Source organism: Varanus komodoensis, unplaced genomic scaffold, assembly GCF_004798865.1.
Source record: "Varanus komodoensis strain SLA01 unplaced genomic scaffold, ASM479886v1 scaffold2, whole genome shotgun sequence".
Classification (NCBI taxonomy): Eukaryota; Metazoa; Chordata; class Lepidosauria; order Squamata; family Varanidae; genus Varanus; species Varanus komodoensis.
This window is the reverse complement of record NW_025335568.1, coordinates 66,469,498-66,493,560: the sequence shown is the minus strand read 5'-3', so window position 1 is coordinate 66,493,560 and position 24,063 is coordinate 66,469,498. Positions and strand designations below refer to the sequence as shown.

Here is a 24,063-nt window from a genome sequence, read left to right as displayed (position 1 = left end):
GATCCAGAAGGATACCATGGTCGATGGTATCGAAAGCCGCCGAGAGGTCCAGAAGAACCAACAGGGACGCACTCCCCCTGTCCTTCTCCCTGCGCAGGTCATCGTACAGGGCGACCAAGGCAGATTCAGTACTGTACCCAGGTCTGAAGCTGGACTGAAAAGGATCCAGATAATCAGTTTCATCCAAGAGTGCTTGGAGTTGTCCTGCCACACTGCTGTTTTCCTTAAGGCACAATCCTGTGCAAGCTTAGAAAGCTAAAATGGCCTACAACTCCCATGGCAGGAGTCGTAGGCGTTTTTCCTGTCCAAATTTGCATATGATTGTTCCCCAAGTGTGTTTTCTTGAGGCTGTGGGAGCTGATCTGGAGTAGTGGAGAACTTTGTTGGGAAGATACTCAGGCATCTGGTGAAGAAGTCCCACTGCTCTGCTGCCGGTTCTGGTGTTGTAGGAGGGAATAAGGAGGGAGTTGGCTGAGGAAGAGCACAACTTTTCCTTAGGCAGGACTAATCTCTGGTATATTAGTGGCTGGTTTATCAGTTTCTTATTGTAATGAATTTTATGGTGATAAGCTGCCCCAGCAGAGCTCCTATCCTGAAAGCAACCTAGAAAGATGTTTAAATAAATAAAGACTTTGAGGAGTAGAGATTCTTCCTACTGGGAGACTGAAAACTAAACCTGGGTTTGTGAAAGCTCCATAGAGATGAAGTGCTGTCCTACTGAGATGTTTGGTATACTAAGTGGCAAAAAACAATGGTCTTCTAATGTAAGCAAATGCTTTAGGTTGAGGATATGTTATTGGTCACAAATTAAGATGACACTTCTGAAATAGCCCTAAATACGCTAGTATGCATCCTGTTTTCTGTGCTAAACTATTGCCAAAGGGTTGAAGTAAACTTGGCTACTTCTCTGCAGAGAAGCAAACTCATTCCCAACTTGCTCTGAGTGTGCTTATAAAATTAGAGTGTACATATGTTCTGCATCACTATTAAAAGCGGCACTGTGTGTGCAGGATGTGCATGTCAGTGAATGAAAAGGTCCGTGTGGGCGAATTGCTTAAAATAGCAGCTTCTGTGACTCAGACCTGCTGCTCTGTTTAAATTGGAGGGTGGTAAACATCCTTTTTGTACCCTTTCTGAAAATCTGTTAGAAGAACTGTGTACAAACTTGACTGCAGTTTCTTTTAATATATAAAATGTTGACATAATACTTGGAACAGCCTCAGTGGCCTGTCCAGTGGATCAGGGGGCAGGGAGGACTGACTTTTATCTGTCAGAGCTGATTTGCTGGCCAGATCCCTCCGGGTTACTTTTCTCCCAGAGAGATTCTGGCCTCATAGCAAATACGGCATCTGCATCAGTGCATTATCAGTGAAAAAGAGGTGGAGCAGTTTAAGCAAAATAAGGGAACTCAGGATAAAGCTTGAAGTTGTTCTTCTGAAACCCAAGATAAACAATGTACGCACCGATTGTTCCCAAGTCCTCCTTAAAATCAGTATCTTTATGCACAGGGCAATGCAACTTGATTGGGTTTTGAAGTTTGTCCTTTCAATTAACGTCATCTTTATTTATAAAGAACTTTATCTGCCTTCAAAAATATTTTTGTATACCTTTTCTTTTGTTGTCGCTCTAGGTCCTCTGTACAGTTACCTTTGATTCTTTGGAATCGAGTGTAAAATCTGATCTGATCACAACAGCTATCAGGTATATGCTTGCATCCCTTCTCCTTTCAACCCCACAGTCCATATCGTGGTTTCAGCCCCAGTCGTGCCATGTGTCTTCTTAGGTTCTTCTATTCATCCTCCTCATGGAAATGAGGGACAGGCCATTTAGTTCTGTGGTTAGAGCACATATTTGGCATGTGGAACATGGCATCACATGACTCACAACCTGTCAGCTAAAAGAATACATAATAATATAAAGCAGCTTTCTATATTCCATTGAAACCACTGGTGCTTTGGAGCCATACTTCCTCAACTGTTATGTAAAATGCACACACTGTCTTCAGATAGACTGATCATGTTATTTACAAAATAATAATAGTATTGCAGTGTTCTGGAGCTAAACTAATGTATAGTTAAAGTTTTCAAAAGGATGAAAGCGCAGCTTTCTTTTGTAGAACTGTAACTTAGTACAACTAATTTGTTAGTTAATAAATCTACAGCACTGGTTTTAACAGATGAGGGCAAACTTTAATTGAAGGGGCTGAAAGCTCAGGTCACTGTTTTGATTTTGTGTATATTTCTATAGAAAAGAGTGAGAACAAAACATTAAAACGAATTTTCCTTAAAGAAGAGACCTGTTTGTATATAATACACAGGGTTAAGCAAGTGAAATGTGTAAAAGATGGAAGAAGCCTGAGCGAAGCTTCTGCATTGCCCACTTCTCCGCCTCCCTCATGGCTGGAGGAATCAGCATTGTTTAGTTTCACATTCATCTGGAGTTAGCATTGTAGATGAATCACAATTGTGGTTAATAACTTTTTCAGACCAAGCCAGCTTCAAATCATGGCCTCATTGACAGCTAATAATAATAAATCAGAGTTGTGGCTTAATAAATGGCAGTGTGAATAAGCTGCCTGCCATTAAACACAGCCTGTGCCTGCTTTACTTCTTGTGTCATGCAACTAGGACAGGGTAGCTTCATGCGAAGCATGAACCAGTGTGCCCTAACAAACCACCATTTTAAACTAGCTTGAAATTAGTGTTAGTTGTTGACTAACAACCCTGTCTTGTTAATCATAACCCTTCATATGGATGTCACATAAAGATGCTGCTTCCTACCTCGTTTACCCACATGTGTGAAGGAACGAGCTCACATTGTAGTTTGTTATAGCCAGTATTTTTGGTGAATTGTTAAAATTCAAATGTAGGTTATGAAAGTGGCTTGTTCAGCTAGCCACAGTTTGTTATGAACCATGATTTCAGGTTCAAATACAGCACTTTAGCAAGATGATGCGAAAACTAAACTAAACACTAGCATAGTGCTCTCAGCCTCACCGGGAGGAGGAGAGGGGAGTGGACTCATTCCAGCTCATGTGTGTACTTCTGAATCATTTTGTATTATGTGCAAACTGGACCTGTGACTGGTAACTTGCCATCTAACAACTATTTCAAATGTTCTTCAATACAAAAGGCATATGTAATATGTTTTTGCTGATATTCATACATAATTGGATAAAAAACAAATACCAACTAGGGTATTTTGTAAACATTGAGAGTGTATTTATGTGTGCAATATGGATGTTTATATAAAATCTATTCTTCCATACAAAAAGTTACACAGGAACCCAAACAAGGTTTGGACCTACTTAGTGTTAACAATGTAAAGGCAGGTTGTATCCTCAGATTCCTATTTCAGCCCTGTCAGGGAAGGCAGGCCTGCTTGATTCAAGAGTCCCTTAATATTTGGTTAGTATGGAAATGTCCTTGCTTGGTTTCTGAGCTGATTAGCAATATGACCAGAGGCACTTTAAGTGGGGGGTCCTCTGATGTTTTCAAGAAACTGATAGGGGTGTACAGCCTGGGAGCAATGCGCCCAAGTCCAGCCTCCCAGAGCTTCAAGTGCATGCTCTGCATGTTCCTCAAGACAGGAGACAGAACTGTATTTAAGCAGTTCATGGATGCATTAAATCATGTGCAGCTCTCTGTATAACATTTACGTCTATTTTTAGTGGAATAAAAGAGAAAAACTTCATGCTCCATTATGAGGTATGACTGTTTTCCTTGTTTCTCTAGATTTAGTAGTTTAATGTGTTTAATCATTAGAGATCATCGCTATAAATTTAGGACTGACTCACACATTGCCCTTTTTATTGGTGGGGGGGCGGGGGATGAGACTTTTTCATATCAGACATCTTTTCCTGAGACCTAAAGGAAGCAAGCAGGGTTCTTTGAGGCCTTAGGCTGTTTGAATGATGAAATGCCAAATTTCATCTGTGTTGCAACAGGTTGTATTGAATGAGTTGATTCTATTGAGATTGCTTTTAATTGATTTGTGATTTTGAAACCGTATGCTGCTTTGGTATTTAAACAAAAGAAAGAAAAGCAGCTAATAAAAGAGCTATAAATAAAGCCTGCTCTTCACCCCTTGGCTTCACAGACATCTTTGGCAAGAGGAGGTTGATACTACTGCTGATGGACCCTAAACCAGCTGGGTTTCCTTCTTCTGTGGCACCTGCTTTCCTACACAGAAAATGTATTATTTGCTTATTTATGTATAAGGCCCTTCTAGGGGAAAACTCAACCTAAGTAGTACAAAAAATTTAAAGCCAGCAAAAGCTAGCTTGAGATCAGTAACAGCATGAGAGTTAACCATTCCAGCGAGCTGGAATTCCACCATGTACATGATGGCATCCAATAAAATCCAGGCTCAGTTATAGGCAGAAATAAAAAAAGCTGTGGTTTGAAACCCCTAAAAGAAAATCAGATCAGCCAAGTGGCTGTAATGGTTAAGGCTGTTGTGTCTGAAACCTGGGTGATCTGGGTTCTAGTCCCTGCTCAGCCATGGAGCCAACTGGGTGACCTTGGGTCAGGCAGTTACTCTTGGCCCAACCCACCTCACAGGGGTGCCATTGTAGGGATAAGATTGAGAGCAGCAGGAAGTGAACAATGTAAGCTGTTTTGTATTCTTTTTGAAAAAAGAAAAAAGGCAGGATAGAAATTAAATATTTTGTACAAGCTGAAGTTCCTGAACCAGTGGAGGGTCTCCGCCTCCACCTGATGGGTTGGGTTGAGTCGAAGAGAGAATTCCTCTTTTGCTCAGGGAAAGTTAGTTACTGCTAGATGGACAGGGAGACTTCCAGGGAAGAAAATTGTGAGTGGTGTGAATGCCTTCTAGATGCAATTAGCAAAATTTCAGGGATAAATGCACGAGATGAATCCAGGTCAGGCATAAGTGCTCTTCAGGCACAACTTATATTTTCCAGTACAAGGTGTTAGATTGGTGAGGTAACCTGTCCCATTTGAAATCTTGTGCAGGAATGCCTGGATTCACAGGTCTTCTCATAAAGAGGCTTATTTGTGAATCAGCCTTAATTGTTCCCAACAAAATTTTAAGAAAATTATAGTGCCTTTGATATTTATTAGTCTTCTCAGAAAAGAAGTTACAGTAATGATCATGAAAGATTATTAAATTTCTTCGTCAAGGTGTCTGCACAGTTCCAGCACACGTGTTAAAATGTGGGAGTTCTCAGTTATGATTTCAAAAGAAATTCATCTAGCATGCCTTGAAATAGAAACTGGCAATCATGAAATGTCTTCTCACAATGTAGGCTTGTGGCTGGTCAACAGCATCTTGAAGGCCAAATAATTGATCAGTGTTTGTTTTTTGTTTGTTTATACAAACATTTATAGGCCGCCTATAACTGCCAAGGCCTTCCTAGGCAGCTTACAATACATTAAACATATTAAAATATAATAAAACACATTAAAAGCCTATTAAAACATTAACACATTAAAACATCCATAATAGCAGTATAAAAAGGGCCGCAACATTCGGGGGCTAAGCATTAAAAATTTTCTAAAAAGATACATCTTCACCTGGTGCTGAAAGGAAAATAAAGATAGCGCCAGGCGAATTTCCCTAGAGAGGGAATTCCAAAGATAGGGAGCAGCCGTGGAAAAGCCCTTCACCGAGTTGCCACCTCTCTTGCCTCCCTGAGGGGTGGCTCTCATAGAAGGACCTCCTGTTGTAGCTCCAAGCTTGGAAATTTGCTCCAAGATGAGAGCTGAAACTCAAGTTTCCCCTTGCAAGCTGGTGTGAGAAGAACCACACCAGCCTCATCTCTGGGGTTGGTTGAATGGGCTTTCCTGAGGGAGTGGGCAGGGACAGGAGCAGACAAGTACCAGCATGATGCGAAGTATCCTGAGGTGTCTCAGCCTTCCTTGTGCTCCAGGGTACCACACTTAGCCAAAATCGGTTTTGCAAGAAAGGAGGCACACAGGCATCCTTTGAATCCGGACTTTTCCTATCCTGCATAGGATGCCCATAATCAAGTTCAGGGGGTTATGGGCAGCCTCACTAGATTTGCACCCTAAACTTTAAAATTAGTCATTAATGCAAGCTCCCCACTTGTACAATGTGGCACAGTACATGTTCATAGCATTTATTTATGGAAAATATTTTAATTGAAAGATGTCTGTTGTTACTTAATTACACGGTTAATTTTCAGCCTGATCCCATATGAAGTCAGAGAAGCCTGAGTTCATCGATTTGGGTAGATTTAGATGTGCATCACTATGCATAGGTTTGGACTATGTGTTTCTTTCAAAATGCCAGATTTTTCATGATTCACATGGAAATGAGCCATTTTAAATGCTTTTTTTAAAATTCCAAAAGGTTGCACATCTATCTGCAAGCAACGTTGTGTTTCAGAGTCTACATATATATTTATATTTTGGGGTGAATTTCATGGGGCTTTGCCTTAAAATTGAATCCTAAAAGAACATGTTACATTTTTTTCCCTACCACCTTTTCATATATGGACGTAACTCTGCAGTTCCCTCCTTATGCAACTAATGAGATTGGCAAAATTTCAGGGATGAATAGAAGAGAACTTGGTCATGGTGAGTAAAAGTTGAAGAAGTTGATTTTTTATACTAAAACTGGTATACTCTTCATATTCATGACATATTTCTTACGTCTTGTAGGTGCACTTGCAGAGAAAGCTTTGAAGCCAGTTATTCCCAGTGAATTCCCGTTCACAATAAGAGTTACTTCAGAAGTATTAGAATCCAATGGTAATTGACTTTTAATTCTTGCTGAGATCTGGAATTTGAATGAAATTTGGCTTGTAACCCTTGGAAATCTGTCGTAGTATAATTATTGGAGTAGGGTATCAGAAGGAGGCTAAAGGAGGGTATAATATGGCTAAAGTTAGGGAGAGTCAGAATGGGGTTTGTAGCTTTCCTTAAGGGCCACCTGATCTTTTCTTTGCCATTAGAGAAAAAGTCTCCAGTTCCTTTAATGTTGCAGAAACGTTATTGATGTATTTGCAGTGTGTCAAATTTAGGGGGCAATGGGGTATCACTTGGATCTAGGAAGGGGCGAACCTGTATTCTGGAGTGTTACAAACTGAAAGATAAGAAATAGTTGTAAATTTCTGTGTATCGATGGAAAACATATTTGTGTGTTGATTAGTTTTTAAAAGATGCTGAATGTTTTTTAAAAATATTACTGTTACTTACCATTTCTGTCTCTAGGATCATCCTCAATGGCTTCTGCTTGTGGTGGGAGTTTAGCATTGATGGATGCAGGTATGCAGTTCACAGTGACAAAATGTATTTTGGATGTGCTTATACATAAAGGAGTCTAGAACAATGTCATCAGAAGCAGGGGTGCTGGAAGATATTGCAAAGGTGTGGGACTCAGGCACAAAGACAAAAAAAGCACTTGTTAGAAAACGGTAATTTGCTTTTGCTCTAAAGTGTGAGTGCAGATCCATGCATGCATGTGTGGGCTTTAAAGAACCCTGTCGCCTAAGGACACTCCTATTTGCAAAATAGTATGTTGCATACAAGGAATGAGTGGGTATTTGATTTCAGGGGGAAAACCCTCTAGTGAAAAGATTCAAGGCAGGGGGCACCAGAGAGAGAAGCACATGTGGGAAAAACACCAGCTAATTCAAAGGGAATCAAATGCAACAGAAATAATCAGGGTGCCAATACATTTATTTCAGCAAGTCTTCTGGGCAACCGTGTAGTGCGGCAGACGGCCTTCCAGAAATTTGGGGCTCCAAATGAAAGAAATGGATGTCTAGCACTGCCCTTCACTGGCAGTAGTAACATAACTCAGCAATATGTATTTCTTTTTCATATTAGGAGTCCCAATATCATCTGCTGTAGCAGGTGTTGCTGTAGGTTTAGTTACCAGGACTAATTCTGAAAAAAATAGTGAAATTGAGGATTATCGCTTGCTAACAGACATTCTGGTAAGTTCCCAGTTGAGTCTATTGTCAGACTGTTAAAATGTACACTAAAATCTGACATGCTTAAACATTCCCATCACCAATAAATTTGAACACTAAGAAGGGCTCACATTTTATTGTATGAACTCCACTTTGTTGTGCGCAAATTCACAGCAGCAACATGGGGCTACAACAGGCTTTGAATCGGATGTCCCTGTTTGAAGTGTCTTTGTCTGTGCATATTGACTGGTCAAAATCTGCAAATTTTGCACACCGTCAAAGCTTGAATTAACCACAACATTGGACTGCATGTTTATATGACTATCGTGGTGTACTATGAAATTTGGGGAGCTGTATTTGTTTAGGCTAAGTGGTCTCTAACAGGATTTGCGGCAGTTTGGTTGGTTTAAAATCCACTTGGGCTGCATTCTTAGATATTTAGACTGAAACTTTCATAGGATGGTGTCCTTAGACTTTTATTGTCAATTTATTCAAAACTAGCTATACTAAAAAATAACTTTGTTTCCAAAGAGACTGTGAAACTAGTTTGGGGCTGCTGAAAGAGGTCCCTGCAGTGTAATGTTGTTGCAGCAATTATAACAAAATGAATCCACTGATTGCAATAGAGCAATTTATCATCATAATATGTTCAGTACCTGTATGTAAGGCATTTTGGATTGCACACCTGGAAGATACTTATAATGTACTTATTCTTCTGCAAGGGAATAGAAGATTATTACGGTGATATGGACTTCAAAATGGCTGGAACAAGTAAAGGAATAACTGCGTTACAGGTATCTTATTCAAACTCTTAATTACCCAAAATCTCTGTTCCCAAATTATATTGTTGGTATAGTTAAATGATATTAAGTTTTCTATTTCTACACTATTAGGCTGATATCAAGCTCCCAGGAATACCTCTTAAAATTGTAATGGAAGCTATTCAGCAAGCCACAGGTAACTGCGCTGCCCCCACAGGATTCAGTTTTTGGCTTATTTCTGTGTGTTTTTAAAATTGTTCCATGAAGAAGATGGGACTGGGTCCACCTTACTATATCAATGTCCAATTTATTGTCTTCCTCTAGGCTTATCTTTCTATTCTACAGTGCTTAGCAGAAGTATTTGCCCCTTGTGACTTTTCTAAATATTGTGCTACAACCTAGAATTGAAATGGATTTAATTGATATGGTTCCCTTTTGATGCACACACGTTATGCAACACTGTGAAGGTGTGAATTATTTTAACATGGCCCAGAAGTTAAGAAAAAGAAAACAAACTGGTACTTGTTATTTGCATAAGTCCCACCCCCACCAAGCCAGTATTTGGGAGAAGCACCTTTGGCAGCAATTCCTGGGTAAACCTCCATTAGCTTTGCTTACCAGGATCCTGCAGTGTGAGCCCGTCCTTCCTGACAAACTGTTCCAGCTTTGTCAAGTTGGATGGGGACTGTTGGTAAATAGCAACTTTGAAGGCTTCCTACAGATTTTAAGTCAGGTTGAGGTCTGAACTTTGACTGGGCCATTCTAAGATGCTCAAGCTCTTGTTCTTAAACTACTCCAGATTTACATTAGCTGTGTGTTTAGGGTCATTGTCCTGCTAGAACTTCTACCCCAGTTCTAGGTCCCTCACAGTCTGAAACAGGCTTTCTTCTAGAATTGCCCTGTATTTCACACAGTCCATCTTTCCCTCAATCTAGTTTCCCAGTTCTGGTCAAGCATAAAGGTCTCACCACCATGTAGACGCTACCATGCTTCCTTGTGAGGATGGTGTTCTCAGGGCAATGAGCGCTGTTGGTCTTGTGCCACGCAAAGGGTTTTGCAGGAAGACTACAACATTCAAATTTTTATTCAAAAATTGTATGCTCATCAGACCAAGAACCATTTTTCACTTGTTTGCTGCATCCCCGCATTAGTAACATAATTCAAAGAGCTTCCATCTAAAATATATGCAATATTGATTGGTCTTGAACTATACACTTTAGAGAACCTGTAATTTTGTGTCTCAGTGAAGTACAAAATAAAGTTTACTGTCATTAATAGGAAATCCCATCTTTAATGCTTTTTTCTTTTCTTATTCCAGTAGCACACTTAAAAACTGAATGTGCCTTTAACTTGCATCCCTTCTAATTAATCATCTTAAAACTAGAGGTGATTAAGTATTATAAACTTACTCCATATGGGGGGGAAAGCTTTATGGATTCAGATTTCAATCGATTTGCTTTGATCTTCAACCTAAACCTTAGCTGTGTTTCTTCTCGTAGTCAGACTGTTCTTTATAACCAATGAACTGTGCCACCCAGCATGCTTTCTATTTCTAAAGAAGAAAGCAGGTTCTCTCTCCTTTCTTTTAGGAAATCATTTTTGCTAGCTAGCCTGTTTGTAGAAAATGCAGTCAGTGTCTTAAGTAAATAGTTCTGTGCAGTCAGATGTGACTAATTCTAAGCAAAGAATCCATTGAAGTAACTTTTGAGGGGGGGTCTGTCTCTTCTGTACAGAGCCATTATTTAGGTAGTATGGGAAAACTGCGATTACCTTGAGACACATTTGAATAATTGTGGTTTTTATTTTCCAAGAACCATCCCAAAAATGTTGATCGCAACAAAAGCTGAAAGCACAAAAGCGAATGGACGAGTTTGTTGTTGCACAGCGGTTTAAGCTCTTTTGAATGTAACATTCTCCACCTGCGGGGAGATGGAAGGCTTTTAGAAGCAGTGGAAATAGTACAGGGAAGCAGACACAAGATCTGGTGTTCTGAATGTCCTAATGAAGCATAAGAGTGGAAACAAGTCTGCTTTTTATTTAACAATACAGCTACCCAAAAATGCCCGAAACCCTTGCTGTGGTGCAGCAGTGCAAAAGGTTTGCTTGATTAGTCATGTTACGAGCTTACAAAAGAGAGAGGCAGCTTTCCTCACTAAACGGAGAGGATTTTTAAAAATGGAAAAGTTAACATGTGTGTTCTATATTCAAACTGAAAAATTTTCCTTCTATAGTGGCAAAGAGAGAGATCTTGCAAATCATGAACAAAACCATTGCAAAACCCAGAGCAAGCAGAAAAGAGAATGGACCACTTGTAGGTAATAACATACATATAAAATCAGGGAGTGGTTGGGTTAGAGAAAAGAATAGACAAATAGGTCTATTTTTAGTCTGGGGGTTTCACCTCCATTGAGGCCTAAGTCTGTTCTATCCGATATCTGCATTGGTTTGTGATTTTTTTCAAAAAAAAATCTATGTATTAGAACTTGTGTGTTTCCATGCAACTTATTCTGAGGAAGGAATATTGCAATAAATCAGCATAGAGGGTCAATGGCTGCCAGTTCAAAGCATAATCAAACATATAGATTAAAACATAGAACAATGGAGAGAAAACAAACCAGGTCAGTTTTGAAATAGCTGTTCAGAAAAATAAGGGGTTTGCTTGCCTGAAGAAAGCCATTGGCAGGAGACTGGATGAATATGCTTTGCGCATTGCATTGGGAAGGGAAAAAAATCTTCTACAGTCTTATTACCACAATAAACTTGTGACTTGTGACTCTGCATTTCAGAAACTGTTCAGGTGCCATTAGCAAGAAGAGGAAGATTTGTTGGCCCTGGAGGTTATAACTTAAAGAAACTTCAAGCCGAAACTGGTAAGGTGCTTTGCTTTGATGCATATGTTTGCCCCTTTATACTGATTTCCACAGAGTGTGAGCCAGTTCAGATATTTGTGAATTGCTTCCCCTGCACCATCCCTTTATGGTTACTACAGAAGAATTAACATCTGACCTGCTTTTTATGGCCATCCTTGGATCAGTACACGTGGTGGAAATGGAGTGTACTAGAGCCCTGAAGAGTCTGCCTAGTCTTTGCAACTATAAAGGCACCATTATCTAGCAAACTTATCCCAAGGCACTTTCCGGATGAAAGCCTGTATGGTATTATACTGCTCATAATGCACTCTAAAAGTAGTTTCTGTTTGGGTGTGTCTTGGTGCGAAGGAGGCTCTGGGCTACTCGCAGATAGATTACGCAGTAGATGATTTGCTCCCCCTCCACAGATTCTTCCCTCCTTGTTTGACATTTCCCTAATTTTCTTCTGCTGTGTTAACCTATGGAAACATAACTGAAAGAAGCATTAGTTTGGAATAAATTGGGTTTCTTCATGATAGTCGGGTTCAAAGTCTGATTAAGATGTGGGGCTTGGAAAACTTTTCCAGCATGCATAACCTTGGTGAGCAATGGAGAGAGGATTTCCTGCTGTAGACAGGAGACGCACCCTGCTTAGCTTCTTACCAGATTCCTGATGGTATGGAAGAGAATAGGGGCATTGGGTTTGCAATACTTCTTTCTAGCATAACTCTTTCACTAGTGTAAGACACTTAAAAGTTAGTATGTTAAAGCAGCATATTTGGTTGTTTTAAAGAAATGATAATTATATGCACATTTTTATTCCAAAGGAGTAACTGTTAGCCAAATAGATGAAGAAACATTTTCCATATTTGCTCCAACGCCAGCCGCTCTGCATGAAGCACAAGAATTTATTACAGAAATCTGCAAAGATGATGTAAGGATATGGTTTAACAACTTCAAGACTTCGTTCTTGTTCACACATCATAACACCACAGAGCTTATTCAAACCCTTGGTTGTTTCAAGTGAAGCGAGAACAATCTTCTTTTCATTTTCCAGTTGCTTCCCTGCTGGCAGGTGGAGCAAAACAACCAGGGGCTTAGAGTTGTAACCCCAGAATAACTCTGGAGTACAATTCTGGGTTGTCTCTCCCAGAACAACCCAAAATTCTGATTTCAGGTGTCACAACCAACAACTCCATGGTAGTGTGTTTCTGGGTTGTTATTTCAGCCAAGAGCCAACAAGTTTGCCCATTCTCACTCATTCATGACTGCATATTGTTTAAACAACCAATGGGTACTAGTGACATTCAGATCAGGTTTTATATACGGTGCATAATAATTGTGTGTACCTGTAAGCCCTTTGGTTTAAGCCCTGTTACTCAAGCAGAAGTGTAGTTGGATTCCTTGTTCATAGTTCAGAACTTGGTTTCTGCTAGCAAAACATTGCTTGTGATCACAGATCCCACTGGCCAGGATGCAAGGCCTACTGTAAGTGAATGGAAGGACTCTGTGCAAAACTTCACATTTTTCTTTGAATGGGAGGCCTCATCTCATGCCATATTACAGGCTTCTTTAAAATGTGTCCGTGTTGCAAAAACAGAGCTCCAAAGACCCCTTTTCAAACTAATTTTCCTTTGCATCTTTACCAGTATACTTGCCTTTTTTCCTGTTAATCTTTCTTTTTTTCCTATAGCAGGACTATCAGTTGGAATTTGGAGCTATTTATACAGCAACAATAACTGAACTGAGGTAAATAAAACTCTTCTGAAACTGATCAAGATTTGGCAGACTGTGTTTTTGTTTGTATGTTCTATTTATTTGTACATAAATAGTCACATATGTGCATTCCCTAGAAATAACCTCCTCAGCATGATTGTACGTAAGCGAGTAGTTCATTTCTTAGCTAAGTGTATGCTATAATGACTACAAAAACTAAAAAGATCGGTTTGAAGCTTGTGTGTTCATAATGTGTTAGGATCGTCTACTTGTGAGGGGATTATTTTATAAGAGGGTGGCCGCTTACAGACTGTGATCTGAAGTGGAATTAGCAATGCAGTGAAGAAAGCTATGTGAAGATCTTCATAGAGTTTGGATTGGATCCAGATTTACTCTGGATGGAATGTGCAGGTGGAAATGCACTTCCACAGTGCCACCTTCCCTTGGCAACCCTTGCAGCCCCCTCCCCCAACCACACCAAGAGATAGGAGAGCCTGTCGATTGGAAAGAGCTGTAGGGCAGCTGGAATCCCCAAAAATCAGGCAGAGGGAGCTTTTGTGAATAGAGTTCTTCCTCTGGTGGGATGTGCAAGGAATCTATTTGCGGCTAGGAGTCCATTGGATTCCTGGAGCTCAGCTCTCCAGGTTCTATGCTGCTTCGCGGCAGCCCGTAGTCCAAGGTTTTGATGAGCATTCCCAGTGTTCCTAAGGTACTCCTCAGGAATCGAGCCCCTTGCGCTGCACGAGCGGTGCCCCCTAACACATCTGGTGCTGTTACTGTGGGTTGTACCAAGCAGGGAAGAAGGTGGGTTGCTGGAAATGCTGCCTGGTATGGCTGCTCGCAGCGCCCCATCCTACAGCTGCTTTCTGAGTGGCAGTGCCTGACGGGGAAGGTTTGCCCGTTGTTCCACTGGGGGTCTGCCAGTGTCCATGGACTTCCTTCTGGCTCAGTTTGCTTTGCAGGACCAGGCTGTATGCAACAGCAAGACCGTGGATGCTAGAGGGACAGATTCTGAAAGGGCTTGTCCCAACCCTAGTCTAATAAATTCCTTACCTCAGGGTTGACCTGATCCTGAAGCCTACCCATCTATATCCTTTAAAGCAAACAAAGAGGGAGCTGCATAACAATACAGCCAGAACAGTAGTGTGGGGCCTTCTCTGCTCACTTATGGAAGTGGAAAATGTTAGCTGTATCAGGAAGGTTTAAGTGAGATAAGTACTGTAAAGTTTGTTAGAAGAGGTTAGGAAACAAGTAAAACGAATAAAATGCCTGCTCAGTCAGGTAAGATGAGCTCCTTTAATCTTATTGCGAATAGAGGAAGGAGGGAGATCGGCTTCCCTTTGCCTAATGAAGAGTCTATTATGTGATGCGAGCCCGCCAGTACTATTGAAATAATGCAGGTTTTATCTTTTTTATGCAGAGATAGTGGAGTGATGGTAAAATTGTATCCAAACATGACTCCTGTTCTACTACACAACTCTCAGCTGGATCAGAGAAAGGTATTTATTTTTCCTTGCATTGAAATAATAGTAGTTAAGGACAGAATGCATTGTTGCTGCTCATGTGACAGGAATTTCACCTCCTTTCACCTCTGAGCTCCCTGCATCCCTGGAAACTTGCCCTGGAGAGTACCTCACATGGGGGACTGCATGGGAAAGTGGTCTGGAATGACTTTGTGGGATGAGTTACTTCTCATTGCTGCTTTTCCAGATATGGCCCTAAGCAGTGGTACTTGTACCATTGGAAGCACTTATTAGAAGAGTCAGCTTAAGTTTAGAACTGACCTGTGCTAAGATTTATATCCACTGATTTGTGCTAAAGGACTTTACATGACCTTGATAGCAATTTTAGGGTGCTAGCATGCTGGCTGGGGCATTTTGGAAGATGGAAACCTTTTTTCTGTTTAAACACACACAGGATTGTATCCCTAGTGAACATTGCCATTGGTAGTTAATACCAAAGAAAGGGGAGGAGGAAAGTTTGGGAATTAATTCCAAAGAGGAATGAATTCTGTGTCAAACGCTTACATGTTTTTTTCAATTATGGCAAAAACATTCATACATGGCAAAAATAAACGTAATGCTGAGAATGAATATTCTGTTCTAGATTAGGCACCCTAGTGCTCTTGGATTTGAAGTTGGCCAAGAAATCCAGGTAACCCTTTAAACTTTTATAACATATGAAAATCCTCCAAGTGGTTTTGCAAAGGGGTTAGCATTTATTGTGTAAAATGTGGCTCAGTCCACATGCACCAGAAACTGCATCTTTGTTAGGCTTGTATTGGAACAGTACGGTGACATTGACTCCTGGTGTGCATATGCTGTTCTTGTGGTGCGCGTGCGAGCATGAGATGGGATTGTATGAGACAAGAATATAGACCTCACATTGCTTTCACTAGCTTGCCAGGAGCAAGTCCCCCATGTATCCTGGCAAACAAATGTCGAGCAACATGCATATACAGCTTTGGAGAAGGTAAGAAACACCTGAAAGCGCATAAAAGCTGCAGGTTAAATTCTTGTTTCTCCTCATCTACATGCAAATGAGAGAAAGCCCTGCCCTTCACTGGGTGTTGGGGAGAGGCATCCAAGGCATGGGTTATGCCCCTCTTTCAGCCTTTTATGCATGCCTGTCACAGGGCTCAAGAGGAGGGTAGTGGGCAACTGGCAATCCATGCCAGTGGACTGTTAAACTAGTTCAATGTTTGTGGAACTGTATGCCTTCCGGCAATTTTCTTTTCCACTTCTGATTCTTACCTTTTTTGACCCATAGGCCTAAACGTTCACCTTTAGACATGTTTTCCCTAAGATGGTAAGCCAGGTTCTGGGCTGTACTACTTCACACTACAGACCATGAGACCTCACATGACTAAATGCCACTCTATGCAAAATAAAACTCCTGCACACCAAAAAGTAGCTTCTTATGCCAGAATGATCTTTGTGACATTTAATTGTCTATGTGCAGGATGTTTATTTTATACGGGGGAATTCATGTGAACTCCCACTCTGAGGTGGGTGCAGCCCACACACAGGTTTAACATTTCAGCAAGACAAGACCCAAAAAGGGGTGAAATAAAATTGTTCAATGGGCACATATTCTTCTGTCATACAGCCCCACTGGTCTTTAAACAAGCATCATGGAGTCAACACATTTTGGCAGTGAAATTGACACTGTGGGATCAAGCACCAAGGCCCTGATCCAGCTGCTTTGATGCGTTCACAAAGGCTTTGTGTGTTTTGCATGGCTGCTCCGTCTGTCACTGGGGAATCCTCATGCATATGCATAATGCATCTCTTCATGGAAAAGAGAGGGGAGCCCTTGCACCTTTGGGGCTTTCAGTCATTCCCAAGATGTCCTGTTTCGGTCTCTCTGTTAAAGTAAATAACTAAGTGTTAAAGTTAATGTTGATGTATGTGTACTTAAAAATACCTTCCTCAACATCTTGTTTCCTCTTCTAATTTTATAATATCTATTTATTTGTATGTTGATTTTCCACAAAATTGTGCTTAAAGTGGCTCACAACACATCAACAGCAGTAAATGCAATTACACTCTCATTTCTTTCTATTAACAGGTGAAATACTTTGGGCGCGATCCCATTGATGGTAGAATGAGACTTTCACGGAAAGTGCTTCTGTCTCCAGCTACGTCTGTTGTTAAAACACTGACTGACAAAAGCAGTATAGTCATGGGAGGTGCAGCTCCAGAGTCTGCTAGTTCCACACCTTAAGCAACTGTCAGTGCCGTCAGAATCTTCCTGGACTTACCAGAACTGTGACTCTTCAAAAGAGACTGAATAATTGTTGTGAAATGGCAGGTTCTTATCAGGCAGGTTTGTACACCACACAAACATGCTTTAAATTTTATATAGGTATTAATGTATACTAGTTAACTTTCCATTACGTTTTTGCCCCTATGGGGTTTTCCCTTTGAAAAGCATAGGCCTACAGCAACACTTCTGTAAATCATGTACGTGACATTTCTAAGCAAATTAAGTGCTTGTCCCCTGACAGTACGAAAAAACAGCAATGCCTTCCCTTTTCGCTAAAGAGGTTTGTTGAAGATATGCACATACTTGCAGTTTTCTTCAGGATGCTGATCTGCTTGCAAGAATGCTGTTTTGGGTTTTTTTTAAACAGCTCATTCTCTTCATGATGTTTGGTGACAGGAAATAGCCTCCATAATGTAAGTCTCTGTACAGTAGATTGAGTTTGAAGCCCTTCTAGTGGAATGTTACATGCAGTGTTTCTGCTGGAAGCTAATGCAGAGAGAGGTATCTGGCACTTACAAGATGGAGAGAACTGTGCTATTCAACTTGCAAATAAACGTTTGAGCAAATATGTATCTCTGAACTGATTTGGAGTAGGAGGGAGATGAATCAGAACTGGAGAACATTCAAAATACGCAATGGAATAAAGAGACCAGGTCTCAGGATGTTGACAAAAACATAGTTTTATTCCAAGGTTTATCCCTACACGTTGTTGTTGTTGTTAGTCGCAAAGTCGTGTCCGACCCGTCGGGACCCCATGGACAACATTCCTCCAGGCCTTCCTGTCCTCCACCATCCCCTGGAGTCCACTTAAGCTGATGCCAACTGCTTCAGTGACTCCATCTACCCACCTCATTCTCATCTAGCCACATTATGCCCCAGAATAATATATGGGGCATAATGTGTAGGGATTCTTTTTCAGGAATCAGTATTTCTAGAAGTGCCTCTGAAACAGTCTCAAAGAGGAATCCTTTTCCTGGTCACCACTACATATTTTTCCAGTGTTCTTAAACTTAGTAACTTTTATTTCTTTTGACCAGTTTGAAGTAATTTGATAACTCTGCAGACTGAAGGAGCTTTAGGGTGTCTTGAACATTTTGTGATCTAAAAAGGTGATTTTGGGGGCTTTGCATTCCATAGTGAAAGGCAGGTGTGGCTCATATGTTTTGTAGTCATGCTGCACGCACTGTGCTTCCACTTTCTGAAACAAAAAGTGCACTTTGAAATGTGTATGTAACCTTTGGATTTAGAGCTGCACTTCTCAGTAGAAGTAATAACCTTAGTGCAGCTAAGAAATATGAGTAGATTTGGGCACTAAAATTTTACATCTTAAAATACAGTGCAGTTGAATTGAGAATAAAGGTTTAAAGGTCTCTTTAAAATATGAAGACCTGTGAAATAAGTTGTAGGATAAGGCTATCAATTGTTACTAGACCTGTGAGCTATATGCTGCCTCCAGTTTCAGAGGCAATATGCCCATGTATGCCAGTTGCTGGGGAACATGGGAAGGAGGGTGCTGTTGTGATTGTATTCTACTTGCAGGCTCCCTGCAGACAGCTTGTCGGTCACTGTGTAAACAGAATGCTGGACAAGATTGCCCTTTGGTCTGATTCAGCATGGCTGTTGTGTCCTTAAATCTTGAGAAACCAATTTTTTAAGTTCATTAGTTTTAATTACAGTAAATAGACTCTAATAGCATTTAAAATGAAAAGCAGGCTTATTCTGCAGTGGATATGGAAACTTCCAAATTTCTATCATAGTGGAACCTGTTTTCATGCTGTCTTCACGTCTGAAATGTACCTAATAGGTACTAGAAGGAAAGTTCCCAATTGAACACAAACCTAAACACAAATGAATTCAGTGGTGTTGGATCCCTGATGTCTCTCAGGGAGGACCCAGTTGGTCATGGAGATAATCCATTGGAGATGGGGAGAATATAAATGTGAACACTTCCATGTTTGAAAATATTTTTGCTACTTTAAGCTATTAAAATACTGTGTCTACACTTGTTGCTGTTTTTCATTTATTTTTTTGCTAATGTATATTCTTAAAATATAGGCACTGAAATCTACGAGTATGTAGGGTTTTTGTAGCAGCAGCCTTTCTAGAACAATGGCAATTATTTTGAGAAAATATGTTCGCAAGTACAGAAAGAGCGATCATTTGAGATGATCACTTTTGCTGCCATCCAAGAGGATATGTTTGGCCATTTGCTATAGTGGGAAATTACGATTTATCATTTATTCCAAATAATTGTTACTGTTTTATTTATGACTGGAAGTGGGATTTAGTCAGTGAAGTCTGTGGCTGGGTTTGCATGATTGAGAAGGCAAAGAAAACGTACTGGTTTCTTCCCCTGCCTGCTGCCTCATTTCCATAATTGCCTGTGCCATGTGCAGTTTGCCTTGTTGTCCAAGCCCAGTGAGATGGGTGGCAGGGGTCGCTTCTAAACCAGCCTACAACCCATGGCTTATTCTAGAGTTTCAGGGTAGTTTTGAAGCCAGCCCTGCTGGATTCAGATGACATGGCAACCTATACCCAGTGTGGGTAATTATAGACATGAAGTGACATAGAAACAGTGAGTCAGAAGAGGCCTCCTAGGCCATCTAGTCTGACTCGCAGCTCCAGCCAACTCCATTCCTGACATGCCTACCATGTGCATGCCTAGCCTATCCTTAAACACTCTCACCAATGGGGCCTCAGCCACCTCCCATGGAAGCCCATTCCATACCCTAGCAGTCCTAACTGTCAGGAAGCATTTCCTGGCATCCACCCTGAGTCTTGGTTCCCTGAGCTTTGCTCCATTGGAACGAGTCCTGCCCTTCACTGCAGAGGAAAAAGGGTCATGACCCACTTCTGCATGGTACCCCCTCACATACCTGTATTTTGTTAACAGGTCCCCTCTAAGTCTCCACAAGGCTGAAAAGACTCAGCTCCCTCAATCTTTCCTCATGGCTTACCCTGTAAACCAGCCACCATCCTAGTGGCCCTTCACTGCACTGATTCCAACCTTGCTATATCCCTCTTGTAATGAGAGGCCCAGAATTGAACACGATACTCCAGCTGCAGGTGCACCACAGTCGTAGACTGGCGGTAGTACCTCTTGATCTGGAAGCCATGCTTCTGGCTATGCATCCAAAGGTGGCATTCACCTTCTTGACTGCCGCGTCACAGTGCTGTCCCATGTTTAGCCTGTGGTCGACCAGCACCTCGAGATCATTTTCACAAGTGCTGTGAAAATGATTGAACAGGATCAGTTCCAGGACTGAGCCCTGGGGGCCCTGTTTGTCAACATCCACCGATTCCCCACTAATAGCAACCCTCTGCTTTTGGTCCATCAGCTATACCCTAATCCAGTGATGGCAAACCTTTCAGAGACCGAGTGCCCAAACTGCAACCCAAAACCCACTTATTTATCACAAAGTACCAACACTGCAATAAAACCTGAATACTGAGGTTTTAGTTTAGAAAAAACAACTCACAGCCAGTCCAAGAAAATATATATATATTCTTGGCAGTGCACTGACCAGTCATGGGAAGCTCAGATGAGTCGCGGCTAATGAGTTGCAGCTCGTGATGTCATTGGCTGGCGCCACTGTTCCTTTCTGAGCATGCGCATGGCCCCTACGTGTGCTGTTATCCAGTGCTGGGCTGCTGGGGCAATTCTGAGGTGACTTGACTCGTGTGCTGACAGAGAGGGCTCTGTGTGCCCACTGTGGCACGCATGCCATAGGTTCGCCACCACTGCCCTAATCCATCGGACAGTGCATCAGTCTGTCCCAAAACTCCTCAATTTCTCAACCAGAATATCATTCGGCACTGTCAAAGGCCTTGCTGAAATCCAGGTAAACCACATCCACTATGTCCCATCCCCTCCATCTAGCCACCTCGAAACCTTGTGATAGAATTCCACAAGTTTCATGTGGCAAGAGCTGTTTTTATGGAATCCATGTTGCATGGCCACCAGCCTCATTTTCCTATCGAGGGACTCCAGAGTATTTCCTATTATGAGCCTTTCCATTGTCTTTCCTAGAATGGTCATAAGGCTATGTAATTCTACATGTCCCCTCTGCTACCCTTTTTGAAAATTGCGACTACTGACACCACCCTCCAATCCTCTGGAACCTCACTCATTCACAAGGCCTCAAAAATGGAGGTCAGCAGATGTGAAAGTACCCCCACCAACTCCCTAAGTACCCTCAGGTGTAACCCATCAGGACCTGGCACCCTGAGGAGCTCCTCAACTTCTAGGGGGGTGACTCTTAATTTGTGCCCCTAAATCCCCGGCTTCATCCGATCCCCATGTGGATTTCCCCCATCCTACTTTGGAGAGAACACAGAGGCAAAATAGTCATTTAGCATCTGTGCCTGTTCCCTCACATCAGTCATCAAATCCCCTTCCTCCTCATTAAGTGGGCCCACCACCTGTCTCCCCTTCCTCTTGCTATTTATATGTTGGTAGAAGCCCTTTTTGTTGCTCCTGATATTCTTTGCAAGTCTCAGCTCATAATCAGCCTTAGCCTTGTGAAGAATGCTTTGCAACAGGCCTCCTCCTCCTGGTATACCCTTTTCTCTGCTTGCCCCAGTATCCATTTTCTACAGAGTTCCCTCTTATGCCTAATGCCTCTTACCACTTCTCATCCGCAGGATGCTCTCCTTCGCCTCCCCACTTTGCTAACTAGCAGCATCGTCAAGGCTTGCACCTCCCAAAACCTCCCTTTTTAGCGCCATCCACCCCTCTTCAATTCCCTTGCCTTCCAGTGCCCTGAACGAGGAGACTTTCCCCAGCTTGGCCTTCAATTAACCAAAGCTGGCCCTGGTGAAGTCCCAGATTCTAATACTTGACCTGTCACTCATCCCCATTGCCCTGATCTCAAAGCAAAGGATGGAGTGATCACTCCCCTAATCTGCACCCCATCTATCAGCTTCTCCCTGTTGGTCAAGACCAAGGATATCCCCCCCACCCCACCCCTGCTCATCTCGACCCTCTGTAGGAAACACCTTCCCTCTAGCATCTAGGAAGTGACAGGACCTGACCATCATCGCCAAGTGAGACTCCTAACTAATATCTCGAAGATTGAAATCTCCCATAATTACTGTGTCCCTCCTCCAAGTTATCCTCAAATCTAGTCTGTCAGGGCATCATCCAGGGTCTCAGGTTGACTTGGAGGGCAATAACATACCCCCACTATCATGTCACTCCCCGTCAAAACCCTTTAGTTTCACCCAAACCTGCCTCTACCAGATCCCCAACTGCACTGCATTCTATCTCATTGCAACCTATCCCTTCTCTGACATATGATATACCTCCTCCCCTCTTTCCCTTCCTGTCCTTTCTAAACAGGTCGTACCCTTCAATGTTTACATTTCATCCCATCAAGTTTCCATGATCCCCACCAGGTCACACCCTCCTATTCCCAGGAAAGCCTGCCTGTAGCTCTTTCTGCTTATTACCCATGCTCCTGGCATTGGTATACATGCATCTCAGCATCTTCCCACAAATCCCTTTCTTTGGGTCTCCCAGCCTCCTCCTTCCTCCCATCTTCCCTGATACCAGCACCCTCTTCGTAGGAGTCCCACCACTGCAGGACAGAGGGGGAAACCCACCATGACTTCTTTTCCTTCCCTCATTCTCAATCACAACTCAATCACAATTAGCTTCACTTTCTGAATAAAATTCAAGGCTCTGATTCGTACAGCCCCATAGGACCATAACCCTACCTCTTTTAAGACCCCTCCTCTCATGCACCTCACTGTACTTCCTGAGGGATTTGATAGACTACTTTTTGATAAATAACTCCACAATTATTGAGTGGGATCCAGGTGTCTTCCTTCAAAGTACCAATTATGCATTATTCTTTGCTCCCGTTTCCACATCTACTGCAGGTTTGAGTTCTGTACAGAATAGTGTTGTGTGTTTGTTAATAACAACAAGTAACAAAACCCCTCCCTGATATGCCCACATGTTTTTGACTGAAGGCTCTACTGCTAACTCAAGTGCAGGAGGATATCTTGCCATTTATGAATGTATTGCTTTCTATATTTTTAAGACACTCTTCCTTTGAAGGCTGTGCACTCCCTTTCCCCCCTTTTAAACTGCTTTGCTTTAAAACAGGGATGAGCAAGATGCGTACCTTGGAAGAGCTGTAAGAACTACAGCTCCTATCACTGTTCATTGGTTAGGCTCGCTAAGGTAGATGGGAGTAACAATTCAGCTGCTTTTGGAGTGCCGTGTGCTCCCCACCTTACTTTAAAAAATAAAAAGCAGCAAATACAACTACAGTAATTCCATTGTAGCAAAGCGGTCCAGTGGCATTTAAAGCTAACTTGCCATCCCTGTTGCATACAGGTAGGGCATTGCTCTCCTACTGCAAGGTGAGCTGCAAGGTGTGCCATGCTGCACTTGGCAAGGAAAATGCACGGTTACTTTGGAATCCTGCTGTGCTACCGGACTTCCAATGGTGTGCAAAAAGATTGCAGAATATATCTTACATGTTTGCAGTCAGGACTAACCCATGCATAGAGGCAAACTAAGCAACTCCTTAGGATGCCAAATTCCTCATAGACAGCTGCTGTTTGCACATTTTTGAGAAGGCAGAGGTTTAGTAGCTCTTCAGCTGGTTGGTATCTTCTGCATTCCAGGGATTTAACTGGGAATCCTTACCACTATTAGCAGCCCAGAATTTCAACTGTTCAGACATCATGAATATGAATATTCTTTGAAAGATTTATATGCTACTTTCTATAGAAGTATGAACACAGCAAACAAAATATCAATAAAACCAGAATACAATTAGTCAGCAATCAAAGTGCATAGTCTTCTGTGGCTGGCTAGATCAACACAGAAAAAGCCTTTGTAAAGAAAAGGGGTTTAAAAGGGTGTCTGAATGCAGGAACTGTGGGAATCATAAGGGTGTTCAAGAGGGTGGATGCTGCATCACTCTGCTACTAGTTCTTCTGAAGCAAATCTCAGTAAATTTTTGAGAAAGGGGAGCAGGCTGCATATGCTCCCTCATGCATTTTCATCACTGATACTCATGGAAGGAGACTTTCCGAATCAGAGTCTCCA

The 24,063-nt window shown here is 41.8% G+C and overlaps 1 protein-coding gene across 1 annotated transcript in view; it reads left to right on the top strand.

The window, feature by feature from the left end:
* The window catches only part of PNPT1 (polyribonucleotide nucleotidyltransferase 1), a 40,926-nt gene extending 21,927 nt beyond the window's left edge, over positions 1-18,999 (top strand). Inside the window, exons 14-28 of the mRNA XM_044428772.1 lie at positions 1,631-1,701; positions 3,671-3,707; positions 6,497-6,563; positions 6,648-6,737; positions 7,200-7,253; positions 7,818-7,927; positions 8,626-8,697; positions 8,797-8,860; positions 10,896-10,979; positions 11,451-11,534; positions 12,341-12,447; positions 13,207-13,262; positions 14,650-14,728; positions 15,336-15,383; positions 16,800-18,999. Of these exons, the coding sequence (XP_044284707.1) occupies positions 1,631-1,701; positions 3,671-3,707; positions 6,497-6,563; positions 6,648-6,737; positions 7,200-7,253; positions 7,818-7,927; positions 8,626-8,697; positions 8,797-8,860; positions 10,896-10,979; positions 11,451-11,534; positions 12,341-12,447; positions 13,207-13,262; positions 14,650-14,728; positions 15,336-15,383; positions 16,800-16,955 (1,179 nt within the window). The 3' untranslated portion in view covers positions 16,956-18,999. The remainder of the gene's footprint in view (positions 1-1,630; positions 1,702-3,670; positions 3,708-6,496; positions 6,564-6,647; positions 6,738-7,199; positions 7,254-7,817; positions 7,928-8,625; positions 8,698-8,796; positions 8,861-10,895; positions 10,980-11,450; positions 11,535-12,340; positions 12,448-13,206; positions 13,263-14,649; positions 14,729-15,335; positions 15,384-16,799) is intronic.
* Positions 19,000-24,063: the final 5,064 nt, after the last annotated feature.